At 38.4% G+C, this 22246-nt stretch overlaps 1 protein-coding gene across 2 annotated transcripts in view; it reads right to left on the reverse strand.

Annotated features, from left to right (window-relative positions):
• The window catches only part of ATP13A4 (ATPase 13A4), a 194833-nt gene that overhangs the window by 29129 nt on the left and 143458 nt on the right, over positions 1-22246 (reverse strand). For both annotated transcript variants that reach the window (XM_055110792.2, XM_034957912.3), the window contains 8 exons: positions 19360-19484; positions 13594-13757; positions 12667-12789; positions 11763-11842; positions 10227-10269; positions 9676-9785; positions 7161-7257; positions 5358-5430 (listed from right to left, as the gene is read on the reverse strand). In XM_055110792.2, coding sequence (XP_054966767.1) covers positions 5358-5430; positions 7161-7257; positions 9676-9785; positions 10227-10269; positions 11763-11842; positions 12667-12789; positions 13594-13757; positions 19360-19484 — 815 coding nt within the window. The remainder of the gene's footprint in view (positions 1-5357; positions 5431-7160; positions 7258-9675; positions 9786-10226; positions 10270-11762; positions 11843-12666; positions 12790-13593; positions 13758-19359; positions 19485-22246) is intronic.

The raw sequence follows: 22246 nt of genomic DNA on the forward strand, positions 1-22246 counted from the left end.
GCACATGTATGTTTATTGTGGCACTATTCACAATAGCAAAGACTTGGAACCAACACAAATGTCCAACAATGATAGACTGGATTAAGAAAATGTGGCACATATATACCATGGAATACTATGCAGCCATAAAAAAGGATGAGTTCACGTCCTTTGTAGGGACATGGATGAAGCTGGAAACCATCATTCTCAGCAAACTATTGCAGGGACAAAAAACCAAACACCGCGTGTTCTCACTTATAGGTGGGAATTGAACAATGAGAACTCTTGGACACAGGAAGGGGAACATTACACACCTAGGCCTGTCGTGGGGTGGGGGGAGGGGGGAGGGATAGCATTAGGAGATATACCTAATGTAAAGGACGAGTTAATGGGGGCAGCTCACCAACATGGCACATGTATACATATGTAACAAACCTTCACGTTGTGCACATGTACCCTAGAACTTAAGGTATAATAATAATAATAATAAAACCCAGAAGACAAAAATTCAATTAGGAAATGGTCAAAGGACCTGAATAAACATTTCTCCAAAGAAGACATGTAAATGGCTGATGAGCACATGACTATATGTTCACTATTATTAGTCATTAGAGAAATGCAAGTCAAAATCATAATAAGATATCACTCCAAACCTATTAGGATGGTTAAAATAATCTTTGTCCATTAAATAACAAGAGCTGATGAGGCTGTGAAGCAATTAGACCCCTTATACATTGCTAGTGAGAATGTAAAATGATGCAGTCATTAGGAAAATAGTTTGGTGGTTCCTTGAAAAGTTAAATATATGATTAACATATGACCCAGATTCCACTTTATACCCAAAAGAGTTGAAAACAGGGACTCAAAAAGATATTTTATGCAAATGTTCATTGCAGCATTATTCACAATAGCCAACAGGTGGGAGCACCCAAGTCCATCAACAAATAAATGGATAGATAAAATGTGGTATATACATATAATGGAATATTATTCAGCTATAAAAATGAATTAAGTTCTGATGCATGTTACAAAATGGATTATACTAAAGAAACCAGATACAATGGTACAAACTGCCTGACTTCATTTATATGAAATATATTGAATAGGGAAATTCATAGAGACAAAAAATAGATTAGAGTTAACCATGGGTTGGAGGGAGAAAGGATGGGGAGTTATTGCTTTAATGGATAGAGTATCTGTTTGAGGTGATGAAAAACTTTTGAAAATATATAGTGGTGATGATTGAAAACATTGTGAATGTAATTCATGTCCCTAAATTATACACAGAAAAAAATAAAAATGACAAATTTTGTTATATAATTTTACCACAAGAAAAAAATTAAAATGAAAATAAGATGCACTATATAGAAGACATAATTCTAATTTCTTAATTTATATAGAAAAAAGACTGGACAGAAATACATCAAAATGCTTTAATTGGTTAGCTCTGGATAGTAAGATAAAAATAGGTTTTTCTCTGTTATATCTTGAAATGTTTTCCATCTTTCACAGTGAATATATGTTAATAACATATACACTTAATATATGTTAAACAGAAAAGAATCAAGTTGTTTAACAAAAAATAGAGAAAATCCTAAAGGCACTTGCTATGGAGAAGAGAACAATCACAGAATAAATAAGAGCTGTTTCCAAATTCTTTCAAATAGAATTTTCTGTTCGAAATAAATTTCAAACAGAAGGACTGTTCTGGAGAAAAAATTAAACTCTTCTGTGACACCTCAAATGGCAAAACTGGGATGGATGAAAGTTACACATTTAGAGATAAATTTGGCTTCGTGTGAAGGGGAACTCTGCTGACAAAGTTAACAAAGCCTGTACGAGGTTGTTCTTTCAATAGATTTAACAAATATTTAACAAGCTCCTTTAATATGTCAGAAGTATTGGGATTACAGCATGGATCAATACAGACTAAATGTTGTTCTCATGAAACACACATTCTGGGTGAGGAGAAGCAGGCAAAAAGCTAATGAAAACAAAGATAAATATAGTAACTTCAGATTGTGGAAAGTACTGTGAAAACATAAAGCAGGGTTGTGTGATAGAGAACTGGCTTCTTCACTATTAAAGTGATCTTTCTGAAGAAGTGACATTTGAGCTCAAATATGAATAATTTAAAAAGTCAAAGACATATAAAGATCCAAGGGGAGAGTATTTTAGGCAAAAGGAATAGCCAATGCAAGGGTACTTGAGTTGACCACAGCTTGACAATGTACTAGAGACAGTAAGACCAGTACAGCAGTCACATCAGTGAGTGGCAATGCGGGTAGAGGTGAAGTTGGTGAAGTAGTCAGGAGCCCAATCATATAAGACTTGAATTGAGTCAAAATGGGAAGCATTGGAGCATTTTAAGCAAGAGAATGAATAATAAAATTTATATTTAAAAACAATACTCTTACTATTGTGTAAATGGGAATGAGGAGAGGGCAGCAACAGTGGAAGCAAGATCAGCTATAAAGTTGTTACAGTAATGCACAAGGGAGCTGGCATTGCTTAGTGACTAATGATGGCGGCTCCATTGAAAATGGAGGGGGGGAATCACAGTACGTTTTGGAGGCAGTGCTAACAGAAATTTCAAATGTATAGGATGTGATGGGTGAAGAAACAAGAAAAATAAAGGATGACTCTAGTTATTTGACTTGAACAACTAGGTAGATAACAGTGCAATTCCAGTAGAATGTAAGCTCCATAAGGAAAGAAATCTTGTTTTGTTTCACTGATGTATTATTCTAAGTTCCTAGATCAGTAAGTAGCACAAACTAGGGACTCAGTAAGTACATAATGATTATATTGAATATCAGATCTGGGGGAATTAAGAGTTCTGTTTGAGAATGTGAACTTTAATTCCTATTAAATACCCATGGTTAGATGCAGAGTAGCTACATTTCCAGAGCTTTGGATGGACATCAAGGCTGGAGATATAAATTTGGGATTCATCAGCAGATAGATAATATTAAAGTCATGGGGCTGGTTGAGATTACTTATGGAGATGGTATAGGCTGAAAAGACAGCGGATCCAAGAACAAGACTTGAAATACTCCAAAAGTTAGAGAACAAGTATATTTGCAAATTGCTCACTACACATTTCTTTTCAGTAAAGTTACTTGTTTCTATATATGCGTGTGTGTGTGTGTGTGTTTACTATATATAAATATGCTTCCAAATATATAGGGGTGTGTATGTGTATATGTGTGTATATATACATTTATATATACACACATATATATGTTTCTATATATATTTATATATACACACATATATATGTTTCCCATATATATATATGTTTCCATTATATATATGAAAACAAGTAAATATATATTATATGTATATTCAAATTGTTTTGGAGAGCAACATGTTAAACATTTGCAAGTATACCACTGCCTCCTACTGAACAACTGCATAAGCCCAAAATTCAAATTCATGCCCCTGGATGTTAGAATCTGGCTAATGGAAATGGAATGGTAGTAGAATTAGGGATGAGAATGGAGAAAGTGGGTATACATAACTGTTTGGGAAGTTTAAGAATAAAGGCAGTAGCTAGTGGTAGATTCAGGGTCAAATAAGAATTTTTAAAAGAAAGAAGATATGAGAATGTATTATATGCCATCATTGGGAATGATCTAGTAAACAAGAGAAAGGTTGATAATAATGGAGAAATAGATTATTAGACGAATAAAATCCTTGAGAAGGTTGGAGGAAGTAGGAGTAAAAGCATAAATGGAACCACTACAAACCTATTAGAATGGCCAAAATCCAGAACACTAACAATACTAAATGCTGGTGAGTATGTGAAGCAAGAAGGACTCTAAATCATTGGTAGTAGAAATGCAAACTAGTATAGCTGTTTGGAAAGACAGTTTAGAGGTTTCTTACAAAACAAAACTTATTCTTACTACATAATCCTTAACCCAGTGAAAATGAAAACTTATTTCCACTCAAAAATCTGCACACGGATGTTTATAGCAGCTTTATTTACAGTTGCCCAAACTTGGAAGCAACTAAGATATCCTTCGGTAGGCGAATGAATAAATCAACTGTGGTACATACAGACAATGGAGTATTATTCAGCACTAAAAAGAAATGAACTATCAAACTATGAAAAGACATAGTTGAACCTTAAATGCATATTACTAAGTGAAGAAAAGCCCATCTGAAAAGCCTATATATGATTCCAACTATATAACATTCTAGAAAAGCCAAACAAACCTGCATGTTGTGCACATGTACCCTAGAACTTAAAGTATAATAAAAAAAGAATAGAAAAGAAAAGAAAAGAAAGGCCAAAACTACTGAGACCGTAAAAGATCACAGTGGTTGCCAGGAGCTTTGGGGAAGTGGGGAAGATGACTAGGCAGAGCAGAGGATTTTTAGGGCAGTGAAAATATTCTGTGTGATAATATAATGATGGATACATGTCATTATACATATGTTCAAACCCATAAAATGTGCAAGACCAGGAATGAACTGTAATGTAAACTATGGACTTTGGATAATAATGATGTTATTATTAATTGTTTCTCACGAAATGCTTTCATTGAGTTTTGCCAAACTCTTGTGTCCGTAATCAACCTATGATTGCAATTGATGACTGAATTAGTTTCAATATGAATGTTGGTTGAGATTTTCCTTTAGCTGAACTAGTAAGACAAAAGCAAAACAACAAAGACATGTCAAAACTTCAATCATTCATCAATAGAATTTCATCAGTTACAACAAATATACCACTTTGTGAGGAACGCTGATAGTAGCAGAGGCTATGTATGTGTTTGGGAAGGAAGTACATGGGAAATCTCTGTACCTTCCTCTCATTTTTGTTGTGAACCTAAGACAGCCCTAAAAAAGAATAAAGTCAAAAATAAAAAAATTTTCCATTGCAGGAACATTAGGGAGACAATTTATTCATTAGAAGGTGGAGGGTAAGAGAGGTATAATGGCAAGATTACCTTTAAGCTTCATTCTAAATCCTGAGAGGCTAAGATTTAGGTATGAGAAATATAAAAGCCATTTGGCTCCTATAAATTGGGTACATTTTAACTATAACTGTATCTAAAAGCACTCTGAAGTTAGTGTTCCTGATTTTCAAGCTGCTTTGTTCATTTTAAGTGTTTAGTGACCATTTATAGAAGTTCCACATTTTGCAGAAAACAGCAAAATAACGAGCAAGCTTTTCTTTTGCTAATACTTTCTTGCAATACTTAAAAATGAGGATTCTATTTCCTCTCTGTGTATATATTTGGGAATAAATTCCAGATCATTGCTGCTGTTGCAGCTGCTGTTCTCATGGTAGACAAATCTTTCCAAGGCAGAGGGAGGGCAGCTGAGGGTAGCACCTCTGGTAAGAAAGTTTTAAAATGTCTTACTTGTTACACCAATAAGAGTTGTAATGGCCAGATCCTGGAACAGAAACTGGTAATTTGAAAGGCTGTTTGTCTCCTGAAAATAAAAAGAAAGCAGATCAAAAAAAGTTGTGACCCTCTGGATGAAATTAGATATTGATTACATTTATTTTCTCACTGTGACATAGGGTTTTTCAAGTAAATTACTGTGGAGATGCTGTGGTCGGGGCCCGGTTGAGTTGGTGAGTGATGGTGTTGGTGGAAGTAATCAAAGCCAAACCTGTGAAACCCTCTCTATCCAGGGGGCCTATCACCATGTGCTTTCAGGGTGGGATTGTTTGTGCATCCTTATTACTTTGTTGAGAAGGACATCTTCCCCTACCAGATTCATCTCTGCTCTCTTTTCTACTTGTTAACAGAAAATTTAGGATTTCATTTCACACAATAAAAAAATACATCCCCAAGTGACAAATGTGTGGTAAACTTACATAAGTTTTACTGATGGAAAATAAGAATAAGTAAACTCACTATTTGCATTCTTGAATGTTTTTAGACAAAATTTTAGAAAATCCTAGCAAAACATCTTAATAGTCTAGAGGAAAAAGTGCTATGTCTTACTGATTTTAAGAAACTCACTCACTTTCTTGCTCCCCACCCCTTAGTGGAAAGGAGATAATGTTCAATGTTTAATTCTACTTTTGAGTATAATTTGGGAATTCTAAAATAGAGGCCAATTTCCAGAAATAGGCTATCCTTCTCTAGCCCATTTATCAGTGAGTAGGAAAAGATATAGTTTATCTGAGAGCAATAGAACTAAAATCTTTAACCCAGGAAAAAGAAGGCAGTATATAAAGATGAATCTGGATATCTGCCACACAGATATCCAGACGAACTTTCTTTCCTTGGTGTTGGTTAATACGGTAATCTCACATGTTGAGTTCACAGATGATGTGCACGTTTTTTTCTCTTTTTATATCTTGGTAAATAAAAAAAGGGATCACAAGACCTATGTATTTTTGTGGTATGATATGCCAGTTTTCACATCCCTATATTCAGGGAACCAGTGGCATGCTGGCTTATACTAACACTTAAAAGTCAATTGCTAAATTTTCAGAGATGTTGTGAGCTGGTTGTTAAACAAAGCCAATATAAAAACTTAAATTATACAAGTGTACCATTAAATAAATTATACTAAAACCAAAGTTAATAAATACTCAAAGCTCAGCTCTTTCTAAATATTTTTCTACATTTTACTGCTATCTCTGCCCTTAAGGTTATTTACGACTCTTGTATCTATATGGGGCAAGTATTATAGAATCATATGCTACTATACATCTTTCCCCACTTCATGTTCAGTGACAATAGGCAGACAGCTTGAAACTGGTTATGGTAGGAGTATTTACACCACTGAAATGGGCAAACATTAATAATCAGGTCTTTTTTTTCATGCTAAATGAAGCATTTAGCAGCACCCCGATGCAGAGAACCATTTCTTTAGTGAGTGGTAGACCAGGGTAGAGCCACATTGCAATTAAGAAGATAAAGACCTTGTCCAATCAGGTAAAAGTAGCAGCAATATATTCAGTTGTGATTTCAGCTATTACTAGATAAAAGGTTTCTATATCAGAGAATTGACATCAGCAACTTTTCCTGTACAAATCTGTCTATTTGTGATTTACTTTACAAATTCTTAACGATATTTTTGGAGGGGCTGTTGTTGTTCAGATATCCTATTTGTACTCTTTCTTTGAGAGGCATTGTAAATTGAGAGTGCACTGCTACTTGTTTTAGTTCACACTAACCAAGAGGCTAAGTCCCAAGTCATACCCAGTAGAGCAGCAGAACACCAACATACTGAATCATGCTGTACAGAGCCATGTACTTAAACATGCAAAAGGAGGTAACGAGAGCTGCACGTCCTTCCCTGTGTAAGAAAAGAAATGATAAAGACATGAAAGTAATGAAAAGACATAAGGTCAGTCATTCTGTGCTGTTTGGCTAAGCTCAGGAGAAAAAAAAAATCAAAAGTCATTATACAACTGTCTGAAGATGGACAGCCCTGAGCTCGTGGATGCTGGCTGTCAGTAAACTACACAACCCAATTTTCAAGAAAGGCCAATTCCAGGCCAAGGTCCAAGGGCCTTGATCTGGTGATGGAGTCCAGATTTACAGTTGCTCTTGTCCTTTCAGCAGGCATTGTTTTAGCTCCTGAACTCAGATCAGTGGAGCTAGTGCCAGATCTTCTACCTATTCACTAATGAGATGCAGAAGATCATTTCCCTTGTCTCAGTTTCTTCATCTGTGAACTAATGGATTTAAATAAAATTCCAGATTCAGGTTTTATTTTCATACAGGAGCTTCAGGAGCTTGGCAAGCATTTGATTCAAATTTCATTTTGGCAGTCCCAACTTTTTCTAAAACTGGACCAAAACAATATACACACTCAAATTAGTCATACATCAAATTGAAATAGGCTGGAAATGATGAGCATTTTCATTTGTGTTATTGTTGATTGATTTGAATAAATAGTACACATTTAAAGCATGAAATAGACGACATATGAAATGTCACTTTTATCTTCTATTTCATTCGGTGAAAAATAAAGTTTAAGTTACACTTTTTAAATTTAAATTATACTTTTTTTTTTGTCAGAATCTTGCTTAGTCACCCAGGCTGGAGTGCAGTGGCATGATGTCAGCTCACTGCAACCTCTGCCTACCAGGTTCAAGTGATTCGCCCGCCTCAGCCTCCTGAGTAGCTGGGACAACAGGCATGCTCCACCAGGTCTAGCTGATTTTTTTTTGTATTTTTAATAGAGACTGGGTTTCATCACGTTGGCCAAGCTGGTCTCGAACTCCTGACCTCAAGTGATCCACCCACCTCGGCCTCCCAAAGAGTTGGGATTACAGCCATGAGCCACCACACCCAGCCTAGATCATACTTCTTTAAGTTTAAACTCATGCCCACTATGATGTCCTAGGGTGTTAAAACCTGATCCTCAAACCAGGTTTTTTTCTGTATCAGAGTTTTGCCGTGACATTTCCTCTGCCCAGAGGTAGTTTCTCCTTATTGCTTAGAGAGGTTCTCTGAGCAATAAGGAGAGGTTCTCCTTAGAGAGGTTTTCCCATACCACCCCATCTGAAGCAGCTGCTTCCACCTATATAGCCATCTTATTCCCTTTTACCCTTTTTATTTCCTGGACAGCACCTATCAAAATCAGTAGGTATCATCCTTATCTCCCTTAGTTTCTGGCACTAAATGCCTACTCACTAAAGATTTGTCAAATGCATGAATAAATAAAAAATTGGGAGGACCTAGCCAAATTATTATTTTTATGTGGCGGAAATAGTATATCTGTAGATAAAATGCATTTGAATAAAATTAATTCTAAAACAATCTCTAACCTCATATGGTTGTATGAGCTTGGGCACATCAATTAAATTTTCTGAACTTCAATTTTTTTGTTTGTTAAAAAAATAGCCATTCCTGCATCTCCAGGCTGTTTTGAAGTGTGAGATACTAGGCATTATGGCATTTTTAAACTAGAAACACATGTCAGTTACAATAACCAAGATCAGCCACCATGCTCACTATCTCTATCATTCAAATATAATGGAGCAGAAGTACATTTTCGGCAGGGTGGTGGGGGGCATCAAAGCAAATTTTAGTGAGAGCAGCAAAAGCCAATAAAGATTTTTTTTTTTTTTTTTTTTTTTTGAGACAGAGACTTGCTCTGTTGCCCAGGCTGGAGTGCAGTGGCACAATCTTGGCTCACTGCAATCTCCACCTCCCAGGTTCACGCCATTCTCCTGCCTCAGCCTCCCAAGTAGCTGGGACTGCAGGAGCCTGCCACCATGCCCGCCTAATTTTTTGGAATTTTTAGTAGAAACGGGGTTTCATCATGTTAGCCAGGATGGTCTCGATCTCCTGACCTCGTGATCTGCCCACCTCAGCCTCCCAAAGTGCTGGGATTACAGGCGTGAGCCACCGCACCCGGCCAAAGATTTTGAAAATTTTATTTTTCAAATAAAAATTGAAAAGGAGATAGATACATTTGAAAAATGAGGATGATTGACACTTTCAAAGCAATAACAAGTTCCAGATTCCAATCTTCTAAAAATAACCTAATCAGTGAATTCACTGGAAATGCCACTGCTCTCCCAATGTTATTGTTAACTTCTGGAAAATCCATTTGGAAGTAGAATGCTTGACTGCATTCTTCCACAAAACACCCTCCACACCCAGGGACAGAAAGTTTCTCTAGTCCTTCCCAGGCAGAACAATGTGATTTGCACCAGAAGTCAAGAGAGAGAAAACAATGTTTGAGGAAGTGCCTACTTACTTGATAAGGTGAGGTACGCACTCAATGTTTGGAGTTTTGGAAGTGAAAGGTGAGGCCACAGATGCCTCCTGCTCTGATAATGAGATGCCCACATGAGCCATTTTCAGAGCCTGAAAGCAAAGAATCAGCTTACTCCTCACATAGACTCACGTACGTCTCTACTAAAGCCTCATAAGAAAAGGCCAGTTAAGCTGGCCACAAGGTGGTTTGTGTGCCCAAACTCTAACCAAGAGACTTAACCCTGCCTGGAACATGAGAAAAAGATGGCATTAGGATACCTAGCCAAAGAAATGAGAACTCCAGAACTAAATTCTACTCTGTGTAGCCTAAACTAACCATTGAATCAACGTGTGACTTTGGTCAAAAGCCTCCCAATGCAACAGTTTATCCGTCAAGAGGAATGTAAATGGTATATACGCCAGGAGTATACCTCTAAAGGGCTTGAGTATAAATGAATGTGAGATTATGACTACACACACTGGCAGCTACTCTAAAGGGCTTAAGTGTAATCGAATGTGAGATTATGGCCACACAAACTGGTAGCTACTTACCCCACAGTCATTGGCTCCATCACCACACATACCTACAAAGTAACTAAGAGGGAACCACATTAATTGTAGATGAGATCAAACCTATCTTGCTAATTTCTCTAATTAAAAAAACAAAGTAACCATCATTACTTAGGGTTCAAACTCATTATTTAAGGGAATTTTCCTAAGAGTCTAGTTTGACTGAAAAAAGTGTGATTCAGCAGTTTATACAATGGATTTAGAAATTCAGAACGTGATTCCTGACTGTAAGTGTTTCATGTAGTCACCGCACATCACTGCATAGGGAGAGCTTTCTCAGCTGTAAGACAGAGGTGCTCACAATTCTATGACGTAAGTTTGGCATGGCAGAGAGGGCACAGGATTTGAAACCAGATGCAGATGTTGACCTGGTCATCTTAACATTTTCACTATTATTATTATTCCCATCATTATTATTATTTTGCCTATGAAGAGCTATGAGTATTAAATGAGGTGCTATATGGGAAAGTACTTATAAAGTCCAAAATGATAACAAGTCATAGTTGTTTGTGCTGTTAATACTAGCATGAGAGGAAATCCACCCTGTAAACAGTCACTCAACTCAAGTATGTAATGCCAGGCCTAGAAGTTGAAGAAAGAAAACACATCCCTGTTTCAGAATGACTTTTTGAGGCTGGGTGAATACTCTCTTGAATCATTGACAAGGACTATGGAGAGCCAACTTTTTAAATTATGAGCATTCTGACAGCATTCATAGAACATGCTATACTTTTCTTCCACACTGCCATATGGAGGGAACTCGTTGACTCTCTAGGTTTCAGCCATGTTGAGAAGATAGGGCTTTCTGAGCTGAGAAGCTAGCCTGATAACGGAATCAAATGAATAGGAGGGCAGAGCAGAAACAAGTAGGAGTCGGAGTCATGTTGTTGTGACACGATGACCAAGATGGAGAAAGCCTCTAGTGCTCTGTGGGGTTCTATTAACAGGAAACAAAGGGTCCCAAGCGATGGGCACTTCATTTGGACTGCCCATTCTGTCTAGGAATGGAGACCCTTTGTGTTAGAAGAGAATGATTTTTCTGATTTAGGGTGGAAAAATGCTTTGGCACACAAGTATTTTAGTATTTTTAATGTTACATGAATCTCTTGTCATATGAATATCCCTATATCATCATTGTGATGACGGCATATACAAATAAATTCTCACTGTCCCTCCAGGAGCTAAGCTCAAGCCACCTTTCCATTCTTATTTCTCCCCACACTCTTTCAGGACCCTTAGGTTCTAGTCCAGTGATTCTCAGCATTGAATGCAAAATTGACTTAAGTGAAAAAAAATACTGATTTTTTAAGCCCCATAGAAACAACTGAATCAGGATCTCTGAATGGTGAGATCCCTTGGTATTGCTATTTTCTCCAAAGCTCCCAAGTGATTATCTCATGCAGCCGGAGTACGGACCACTGCCCTTGCCAAACTGAGTGACTCCCGGTACCTCTTCCACTCCCCCTGACTGTTATGCCTCCATGCAGTTCATGCCACCTGCACTGGCAAAGAACCTACTCCAGTTTCTGAAATTCTTCCACCAGACTGGACTTCTGCCCAGGAGACATTCTTGCAAAGATGGTCCCATTGATCAATATCTGTAAGGAACCCAAAATGGAGATTTTTTTATCAAGTCATCTGGTTGTACATGAAATAATTACTAACACTCAGAATGTTGACTGCATCATGACACTTACGATGAAGAAAAAAAAAGTTTCCAATGAGCCTTCCTTTGGATTTTAAGACAAACACTGAGGTTTTGGTCATCAGATAAGTGATCAGTGAAAAACGAAAATCAGTAAAGATAATTACTTAACAAAAAATATTTTATGAAAATGATGACCTACAGGAATTTACCTCAGCTGTCACGGGGAATGTGGTCCCGAAAAATCTTGAGCTTAATGGAACCCTGAACTGCAAAACAGCAAAAGGTTGATCTATATATCTAAACTATCGATCTATCTATCTCTCTCTCTCTATATATATCTAAAACTTACCTCCCCCCAACTAAAGCTTTAAGTTTGACCCTCTTGAGTACCGAGGTCATCTATCAAAAAACTAATGGTGTTCCTTTATTCTTGGTCTGCTTTCCTGTGTAATTGCAGGGTTTCCACTATACTCTGAGACCCCTTACCATGGCAATATAGTGACAGCCACCCAAAATCATCTGTATAATTCAAGAAATCACTGATACTTCAATCCTATAGATGGTGGAAAATTGACTAATCAAGTTTATTTATTTCAAATCTAGTAGGAAATGAGACAATAGTATCTTCTGCAAAACTATCTGTCTCTCTTAAGATACAGAAAACTCACTGAGTATATTTTACCTGTCTCAAGATTTGAAATAATTTAGGACCATGTTCTGTAAGTGACATCATCAGCATTTTCATAGGGAGATTGTCACCCTCTTAGAACTTACCTTTGGCAGTAGGCTGCTGAAATGTTGACTTATAACATGAAAGGATTTTCCAGTTAGGGCAAAATGGTAACTTCCTTCTCTGCCTTTATCAGAGACTTCATCCCTGATATTAATGTAATTGTCCTACAAAGCAAGACACAGTTATTTTAGACTCTTTCATTTGACAGAGTGGTTAGAACCATAAGCATATCTGAGAGAAGTTAATGAAGACAGACCAGGATCTATCTGTAAAAGTCACTCTGATTCCTCAGAGAAGCATTTTCTTTTTGCTGGATCAATCTTTGCACATCACAGACAACCAGTGAACAGGAGAATAACACTTACTCATGTCCTGTTTTCATCGTGATTTGATCTTGGTGAGTCCCAGAGAAGAGCACATTTCACACATATCAAGTGTAAAATACAAAAGCACTGCAGCTTAACAAATTTCTCCCTGAAATGAGAACTTACTATTTTTTCATCCTTAGGGAACTAATATTGTTCTACAAGGACACAACGGAGATAGAATACTGACAAGACTGGAGATAAATGAATGAAACTTTTTTCTCACCCTGAAAACATAGTCTGATTTTCTGATACACAGAGCAGCATCTCTCCCAAAGACTAGATCCCCTTAGAACCCAGTGGGGTGATTGACAAGCAAGGGGAAAGGGAGAAAATAGATTCAACTCCACGCACTATATTCTTTCTCATATATGGACAACCACTTTTTTAAGGTTAAAAGATGGATTATTTCCAGCACACAGGAAAGCACTACACCTTCAATCTCTGTATGAAAAGTATGGAAAAACCAATGTAACTGAGTTCGTTCAAAAGCATGAATGCTAGACATTTGGAAGCATCTGTTGACTCTAGGTCAAAGCTGCTCAGTCACCAACACTGCAAGACACATTGATAATGTGGCAGAAGGTCTGTGTTCAGGAGTACCTGATTCCCATACGTAATGTGTTTCTTCTCTTCTACTAACGTCCAAGATATAGATGCTGATGAGGACCCGGTGGTTTCATTTGCCTCAATGAGAATGACTTTCTGGCTTTCAGAAACCATTCCAGATTTTCTGGCCACTGTTATTGCAGTCTGAAGATTGTCACCTAGAGGAAAGGAGGAGTATCCCAAGATGAGGTTGACAAGATTGAATTAATTCATGCAGAGCCTTGAAAACCAGAGCAGGGAGTTCAGTCCTTATTTCAGGTATGAAGAGAAATGATCTCTGATATCTTTTTCAGCCCTGACCTTCTGTGACTCCATGATCCCTTTTCTGGTTCTTACTGCTTTTCGTCAGGTTGCTTCATGATCTACCAGTGTATTTTTGCCAGACTGGGGGAAAAAATTAAAAAGCAAAATTCAAATCTATTTTCATCATTTGTTAGCAGCTTTGCAAATGTTTAGGCAAATCCTCTGGTTTAGTAGAGTATCTGGTGGTTCCACTTCCAGGCAAAATGGAGTAAACCCACTAGGATGTATCTCTCCCACTGATTACAATGGAAAACTCTGAACAAAAACCAAGAAGCAACTCCCCAAGGACTTTGAAAAGTAAACAAAAGCAGGCAGATGGTGGGAGGGAGTCAAATTTGGAGAAGCAACCTACAAGGGGATGAGTTTCTCAGCACTTTTTCTCTTCCCTATTCCATATTTGACTGGCGTGTGGGCCTCAGTTAAAAAGCTGTTTGGGCAGTAGAACTCCAAAAGACACCCAGTCTTTCTGGCCAGAAGAGCCAGGAAAAGGGCCCCTTGTAGGCTAAAGGGCATGGGCGGAATCCTGGAAAGGAGAGAGCCAGACACAGGGACTAATTCAGTATATGAATTACATAAGTCCCAAGTTCAGCCTAGAGCTGTGCGTGTGTGGACCAGATCCAAAGAAAGATAACCCCAAAAACTTCAGGAATTGAACTATGATATAAATCACCCCTCGTTTGTGAGAGTAACCTCTGAGTGAGGCAGACCCAAACATCATAGCAAAAGATTTTATATTTTAGCTAAGATTGAAACTGCCACCTACAACAGGAAAGACAGAACTTATGGTTGATTGCTAGCCAAAACAAACAAACAAGAAAACTCTCAACATTCTCCAGAAGATTTTAACAGGATTCAAAGTTTCATAACATAATATTCAAAATGTTCGGGATATTCAATATGAAAAATCTGGAAAATCTGGTCAATTCTCAAGAAAAGCCACAACAGTTGCCAATCCATAGATAGCCTAGATGTTGGAAGTATCAGATAATGGTTTTTAAAGCAGCTATTAAAAGCCACCTTCATGTGGTAACTGTTAATATTCTTGAAATAAGTGGAAAGATGGAAGTTCTCAACAAGAAAATATAAACTGTGGGAAAAAACCAAATGGATACTTTAGAATTAAAAAATATAATACCTGAAATTTAAAAAAATCACTGAATGTACTCAATAGCAGAATAGATCAATGGAAATTACACAACCTGAAGAGCAGAGAGAAAAAATCGTTTTAGTGAACAGACTCAAAGATATCAAAATAATTCATATTCATGTCATTAGAGTCCAAGAAGGAGAGGAAAAAAGGTTGAAAAAGAAAAAAAAATTGACAAAATAATAGGAGAAATTTTCCCAAGTATGATAAAAGACTTAGATTTACAGATTCAAGAAGCTCAGTGAATTCCAAACAAGATAAACTTAGTGAGAATCACAACCAGATATATAGTAATCAAACTGCTAAAAATCAAAGATAAACAAAAAAAGCAGTTAGAGATAACCACATTACATATAAGAAAACAATAATTCAAATTATCACAGATTTCCATCAAAAATATGGAGAGAAGAAAATAGTGGAACAACATCTTTGAGATGCTGACTTCATCTTTCACTTTGAAGTGTCAACTCTGACTCCTATAGCCTCTAAAAATATTCTTCATGAATAAAGGAGAAATAAAGACTTTATCAGATGAATAAAAATTGAAGATAATTTGTTAACAGTGGACATGCTCAAAAAATAAACAACAACAAAAGCTACAGGGCTCTTCAGGTTGAAAGGAAATGATACCAGACGTTAACTTGTAACTTAAGGAATGAAAACACAGAAACAGAAATGATAATGATCTGGGTAAATATAAAAGTCTAATTTTCTTTACTCATGTTCTTTAACTCTTCCCTGTTGAAAGTAAAGACTATCACATCATCTGGTGGGGGTTTTCAACATATGTCATAGTTATGACAATAATAACATAAAGAAGAGAAAGCAAGAGACATTCCTGGTTATAAGGCTTCTTGAAAGGAGAGGTATGTATGTTGTGATGCCTAGAGCAACCATTAAAAACTAATCATATAACATCTGGCTGGCTATCCTTAACATAGCTTCTCCCAGGTTTCTACCAAACTATGTATGAAGATCCTCAAAAGAGCCGAAGTGGTAGGAAGGAGCTACCTGAGGCTGGAAGGATACAGGGAGCCCTGAGCGCTCATAGGCTTCCTCCATGCTCCACAGCAGGCCCCTGACAGCCTGTCTGCTTTTTGCCCTCTGCCACCTGTCAGAGATCCAGTATTCGGGATAAACAGCCCAGGCCTGAGCTCCAATCATCTGACAGAAAAATCTAACAACCTGTCTAAGAAATCCGAGACACTGGACAGGAAAAGATCAGGAGGAACAATCAGAGCACATGACTAGAGAAGTCAAGAAGCTGCCGGAGACAGATGAAACCTGCTTTAAAAATAAGGAGAGCACTGGCCAGGCGCAGTGGCTCACACCTGTAATCCCAGCACTTTGGCAGGCCGAGGCACACAGATCACGAGGTCAAGAGATCAAGACAATCCTGGCCAACATGGTGAAACCCTGTCTCTACTAAAAATATAAAAATTAGCCAGGCGTTGTGTTGCGTGCCTGTAATCCCAGCTACTTGGGAGGCTGAGGCAGGAGAATCACTTGAACCCAGGAGGCGGAGGTTGCAGCGAGCCGAGATCGCACCACTGCACTCCAGCCCTGGCAAGACAGTGAGACTCTGTCTCAAAAAAATATATAAAAAATAAATAAATAAATAAAGCACTGGCTGGGCGTGGGGACTCATGCCTATAATCCCAGCACTTTGGGAGGCCAAGGTGGTAGGATCACCTGAGGTCAGAAGTTCAAGACCATCCTGGCCAACATGGTGAAACCCTATCTCTACTAAAAATACAAAAATTAGCTGGGCGTGGTGGTGCACACCTGTAGTCCCAGCTACTCGGGAGGCTGAGGCAGGAGAATCGCTTGAACCCGGGAGTCAGAGGTTGCACTGAGCCGAGATCAGGTCACTGCACTCCAGCCTGGTGACAGAGCAAGACTCCATCTCAAAAAATACAAATAAATAAAAAATAAATAAGGAGAGCACTTAAGAAAACTCAAATCCCACCCCACACACGATTTAAGAACTGAACGATTCAAAAGGGGATTTGAAAAAGATAATGAGCATTGTTGAGACCTGAGATTGTGGTCTGAACAAACTGGGTGCAAAAAAAAAAAAAGTCTTAAAGCAAAATTATAAAAATATACAATCTAAAGCAAGGCAAGTGGTGCATGCCTGCAGTCCCAGTTACTAAGAAGGCTTAGGCAGGAGGATCGCTTGAGCCCAGGAGTTCAAGGCTGAAGTGAGCTATGATCCTGCCACTGCACTCTAGCCTGGGCAACAGAGCAAGACTCTGTCTCTAAAAAATAAGTAAATAAACAAACAAATAAATAAATAAGACAACTACAAGACAAAAGATAGACTGAGAGGATAGATAACAATGGAACTACCAGAAGTAAAAATGGAAAGACAGAGAACAGAGGCAAAAATTAAATAAACAATAGAGAAATCTTTTCTGGTAGGAAGAAAGACTAAAAAGTGCTGTCCATGTTTCTCCCACTCCGATCTCTTCTTGATTCTGGGGAAGTCTGGTTCTGATCACTGGTTTCCAGGGATTGATTCTAAGGCCTTGGGTCACAGAAAGAAGCAACAAGAAATTCTAATCAATTCAAAACTTTTTAAGTGAATGAATCATCATAAAACTGGTCCATTCAGAGGATAGAGTTGAGTCCATTAAGTTATTGTCACAAGGGGTTGCGTATTTGGTGATTCAGTTATATAAACCAATGTTCTTGCTATAAATATGATACTTTTCATAATCTGTTTTATCATATGTATAACATTTAAAGTGACAGATATTATGACTTAATAATAAATATGTCAAAAAATGGTAAAAAATAAAAATAAAAATTTTTCTAAAAGTGCTGTCCATGTTCCAGACTAAGTTAATGAAATAAGGGAAACACAAAGGCAAACATTTCTAAATTTCAAAGTTAAAAAGTTTATGTGCAGAAAAGAGTAAGTTACTTACAATGGACTCTCACTGGACTTGTCATGAGCAATATCAGAAGCCACAAGGCAAAGGAATAGCCTCTACATACAGACCATTAAGAAAAAAGAACAATAATTCAAGAATCTTATATCTGAGCAAGATGTCATTCATGTGTCAGAGCAAAGAAAGATATTCAAGCATATGTAAGAAATCTAAGAGCACCCCTTCATTCCATCCAAGGGCAATACTTCAGCGAAAAAAAATTTGTAAACAAGCAAGGAAAGAAATACAGCAGAAATTTCAATATGAGGAAAGAGGAAGTAAAGAGAGAGGGTGGAGAAGGAGGAACACTTGTACATAAATTTAAGTTAAGGATAGATTATGAGAATGTGTCATCTAAGTGCTAAATAAAGATTTTTGAAACAGAAGGGTCACAGTGTAAGGGAAATCCTAACCAGTAGTAAATGAACTCAGCAACTTCAAAAAGTTGGACTGGGGTGTTAGAAAGGGAGAAAGTAAAAACAGTCCAAGATCCTCTTGGATTGTGGGGAGTAGAACAGGGGACAGAGAAGTACAAAAGAGGAAATAAAAGTATTCTAGAGTTTGCAACTGTAGAATTGGGTTCAGGTGAAATGGGAACAGAAAATGCGTGCTTTGATGGGGAAATAATGTATCTTCGTGACATAAATGATAGAGTTAAAAGCATCTGACTACAAGAGCAGGGAAAAGAAAGGCAACACACCCCAAAAATATGAACATGAATTCATTAGGAAATCATTTATTCACCTCGTCTCTTTCCCAATTAAAAAATTATAGCATCAGTGTGAAATTTCATTAATAAAGTCACACTTAATTTCATTAAGAAATTTCACACATTTCTCTTGTGTGATTTACTCTCATTGCTCTCTTGTTTGTATGATTTGGAGTTGGGATTGGGAGTAGAGAGGACATCATTTTCTTAAATTTCTAGAATCGTGGATTTTATGATTGATGGGCTTTCAGCATATTTATAGACCCCATCAACTGAGGATGCTTCTTCTTCTAGCACTTGACAATAAAAATCACCTTTGCCTGACTCATGTCTTCTTGCCATTCAGATCTTATTTCAAATGTCACATCTCGGAGAGGCCTCTCTTAACCATCTCATCTAAAACAGATGGTCAAACACTTTCCTGCATTATCCTATTTGTGTACCTCAAAACGCTGATACTATTTGACTGATTGGTTGATCTTCTCTCATTCCACTCACATGGAAACTCAGGGAAAGCAGTAAATGTGCCTTTTTGTTGCCCATCTCCAGCACCTGGAATGGTGTCTGGCCCAGAGTAGGTAGTCAACAACATTTATTAAATGAGTGAACCATGTCTATTTCCACATCAAATTCTTACTGTTTTCACTGTATACTTTGTTTTATACCTGTGATCATTACAGTCCTTATCCGGGCTGAGATGAGCTCTTCCAAGACAGGTTTTGTCTCTTCCTTCAATCGATTCTCCAAGATCAGCAGCCCCAGAAATATCAGGTCTGATTCTACCGTCTCCCTGAAAATACATATATAGATGTATTGAACAGAAATAACACATATTACAGCTTTTTTTTTTTGAGATGGAGTCTCGCTCTGTCATCCAGGCTGGAGGACAGTGGTTCAAATCATTCTCCTGCTTCAGCTTCCCAAGTAACTGGGATTATAGGTGCCCACCACCACGCCTGGCTAATTTTTGTATTTTTAATAGATACGGGGTTTCACCATGTTGGCTAGGCTGGTCTTGAACTCCTGAATTCAAGTGATTCACCCGCCTCAGCTTCCCAAAGTGCTGGAATTACAGGCGTGAGCCACCGCACCCAGCCACATTATAGCTTTCTTACAGGAAGTAAAACAAAAAGAAAAAGACCCCTGTCATAGTGGTTCCATTCACTCATTCAAGCACTGTTAGGGGCTGATTAGGGACTGGGAGTGATCCAGAAAGAGAACAGAAGCGGACACAAAGGCTCTGGAGACGTTTAACTCTAACTGAATGAAGAGGAAGAGGAAGACAGTGTTCATTAAGCAAAAGCTTTGCTTTAACCTTTGCAGAAACTGAGCTGAAAGCCCGTAAGGGTCTCCTCCATCTGTTGTGGCTAGCCTGATTTTCATTGTCTCACCTGTTACCCACAAAGGGGAGTTTTAGTTCTGGCACAAAGCATGAAAAAAAAGGGAGGTGCAAAGAAAAATAAAATAAAATGCCAGTTTCTCCAGCAGGCAAGTCCATAATCAATATTATTTTAGCCCCAGGAGATATGAAGTCATAATCTCAACAAACAGGCCTCTCTATTCAGGTAAAGCTCATCCCTTTCTTTCTCCACCAGCTGGTAGCAATGATCTTCTGCATCAAGCGTGAATGTTTCTGCAAATAGGTGCAGCCTTCAAGGCTCCTATCCACCCCAAGAATATTTTCAGGGATATTCTACAGAACTGAGTGCAGGGAATACATTCAGGATCAGGAGTTCAAAGATTCTTCCATCATTTATTTATCTTAGACACAGATCGAGAACAAGACACCAGCACTGCCTAACTCTGGCTGAAATACAGATGAAAGTGGCACCCACTCAGATCCTTGCCTGTCTCAATAGTGGGTCTCACATCAGCTACAGTCATGAACTAGCGTTAGTGATGCTCCCAGGAAACTGCTAAAGCCTCCACGGAGCCACAGGAAGTGGACACAGTTTGAACTACTCACCTCAGAGCAGGCTTGAAAGAATGGCACTTCCCATTTTCTGAATCTATCATTTAAATCCCTCTATGATCTGGTTCCAAACTATCTTTCCAGCTTCAGCTATCACTAAACTCCTCACCCACCCTCATTTCCAGCCAAGTTGAACCACTAGCCATGGGTTTTCTGTGTACTTAACCATCTCTAGACATTTGCTTTAGACTGCTGTAAGACATTTGTCCTTACTTCATAGAAAAGGTTGTAATTTCCCCATGATCTGCTATTGAAACCCTCCCAATGTTCTGAGCCTTATACTACGTCCCCCACAAAGGCTCCCTCAGATAGAAATCATTGCTCCCAGACAGGCATGGTGGCTCATGCCTGTAATCCCAGCACTTTGGGAGGCCGAGGTGGACGGATCACCTGAGGTCGGGAGTTCGAGACGAGCCTGACCAACATGGAGAAATCCCATCCCTACTAAAAATACAACATTAGTGGGGCATGGTGCCAGGCGCCTGGAATCCCAGCTACTCGGGAGGCTGAGGCAGGAGAATTGCTTGAAGCCAGGAGGTGGAGTGAGCTGAGATCACACCATTGCACTTCAGCCTGGGCAACAAAAATGAACCTGTCTCACAAAAAAAAAAAAAAAAAAGAAAAGAAAAAGAAAAGGAATAATTGCTCCCTTGGCATATTACTTATATTTCACTGTAACTCACATTTTATTTGCCTATGTTTTATTCTTGGGCTTCTGCTTTGTCACACTGTCTCAGCTCCTTGGGAACAATCCCACCTGATTCAATGCTGTGCTCAACACCACTCATGCGGCGCCCAACACACAGCAAGTGCTCAGCAAATGTGTGCCAGTTGAAATGCTCTGAGGCCTGCTGGGACCATTTTTTGCCAGGTAATCTATGGAAATTCCTCATCCAGAAATTTTACTGAGTTCAAGGAACAGCACTGAGAAAAAGTGGCAGAGAATATGCAGAGACTGTAGTAGCAGAGGCTGGGAAAAGTATTAAAACAGATGTCCAAATCAGAGTCCCGTGGAGTCAGAGAGGAGGGTGCTCTCATTTCTGGGTGGAGTGATTGGAGAAGGCTTGCTGTAGAAGATGACATTTAATCTGGGGTTTGAAGGATAACTTGGTTGATGCCTGATTGAGGGCTTATAGGGTAAATGCACCTGATAGCAATAACTACTTAGCATACCCTTAGAATGACCCTCTATGGCAGACGCACCTGAATGTATGTTCCAAGCTAGGAAATCTGGCCGTGGCCAACCCGGAGATTTGTTCCTTGTCTCTGAGGAACTTCTGAGCCCCCGTCCCATCTAGAGGAACATGTGCCAGGCCATAAAGGGAGCTGAGGCCCTGAGCTGTGAGGTGGATGAAGGTTGCTGGGTGGAGGTCATGAAGGAGTCAAGTGAAAACACTATACAAACTGCATGATGTTTGCAGGCAACTATACAAACTGCATGATGTTTGCAGGCAACTATACAAACTGCATGATGTTTGCAGGCAACTATACAAACTGCATGACGTTTGCAGGCAACTATACAAACTGCATGATGTTTGCAGGCAGCAGCGGTTTTCCTGCACAGCTCACCACCACTGGAG

The sequence above is a fragment of the Pan paniscus genome, chromosome 2 (genome assembly GCF_029289425.2).
Source record: "Pan paniscus chromosome 2, NHGRI_mPanPan1-v2.0_pri, whole genome shotgun sequence".
Taxonomy (NCBI): domain Eukaryota; kingdom Metazoa; phylum Chordata; class Mammalia; order Primates; family Hominidae; genus Pan; species Pan paniscus.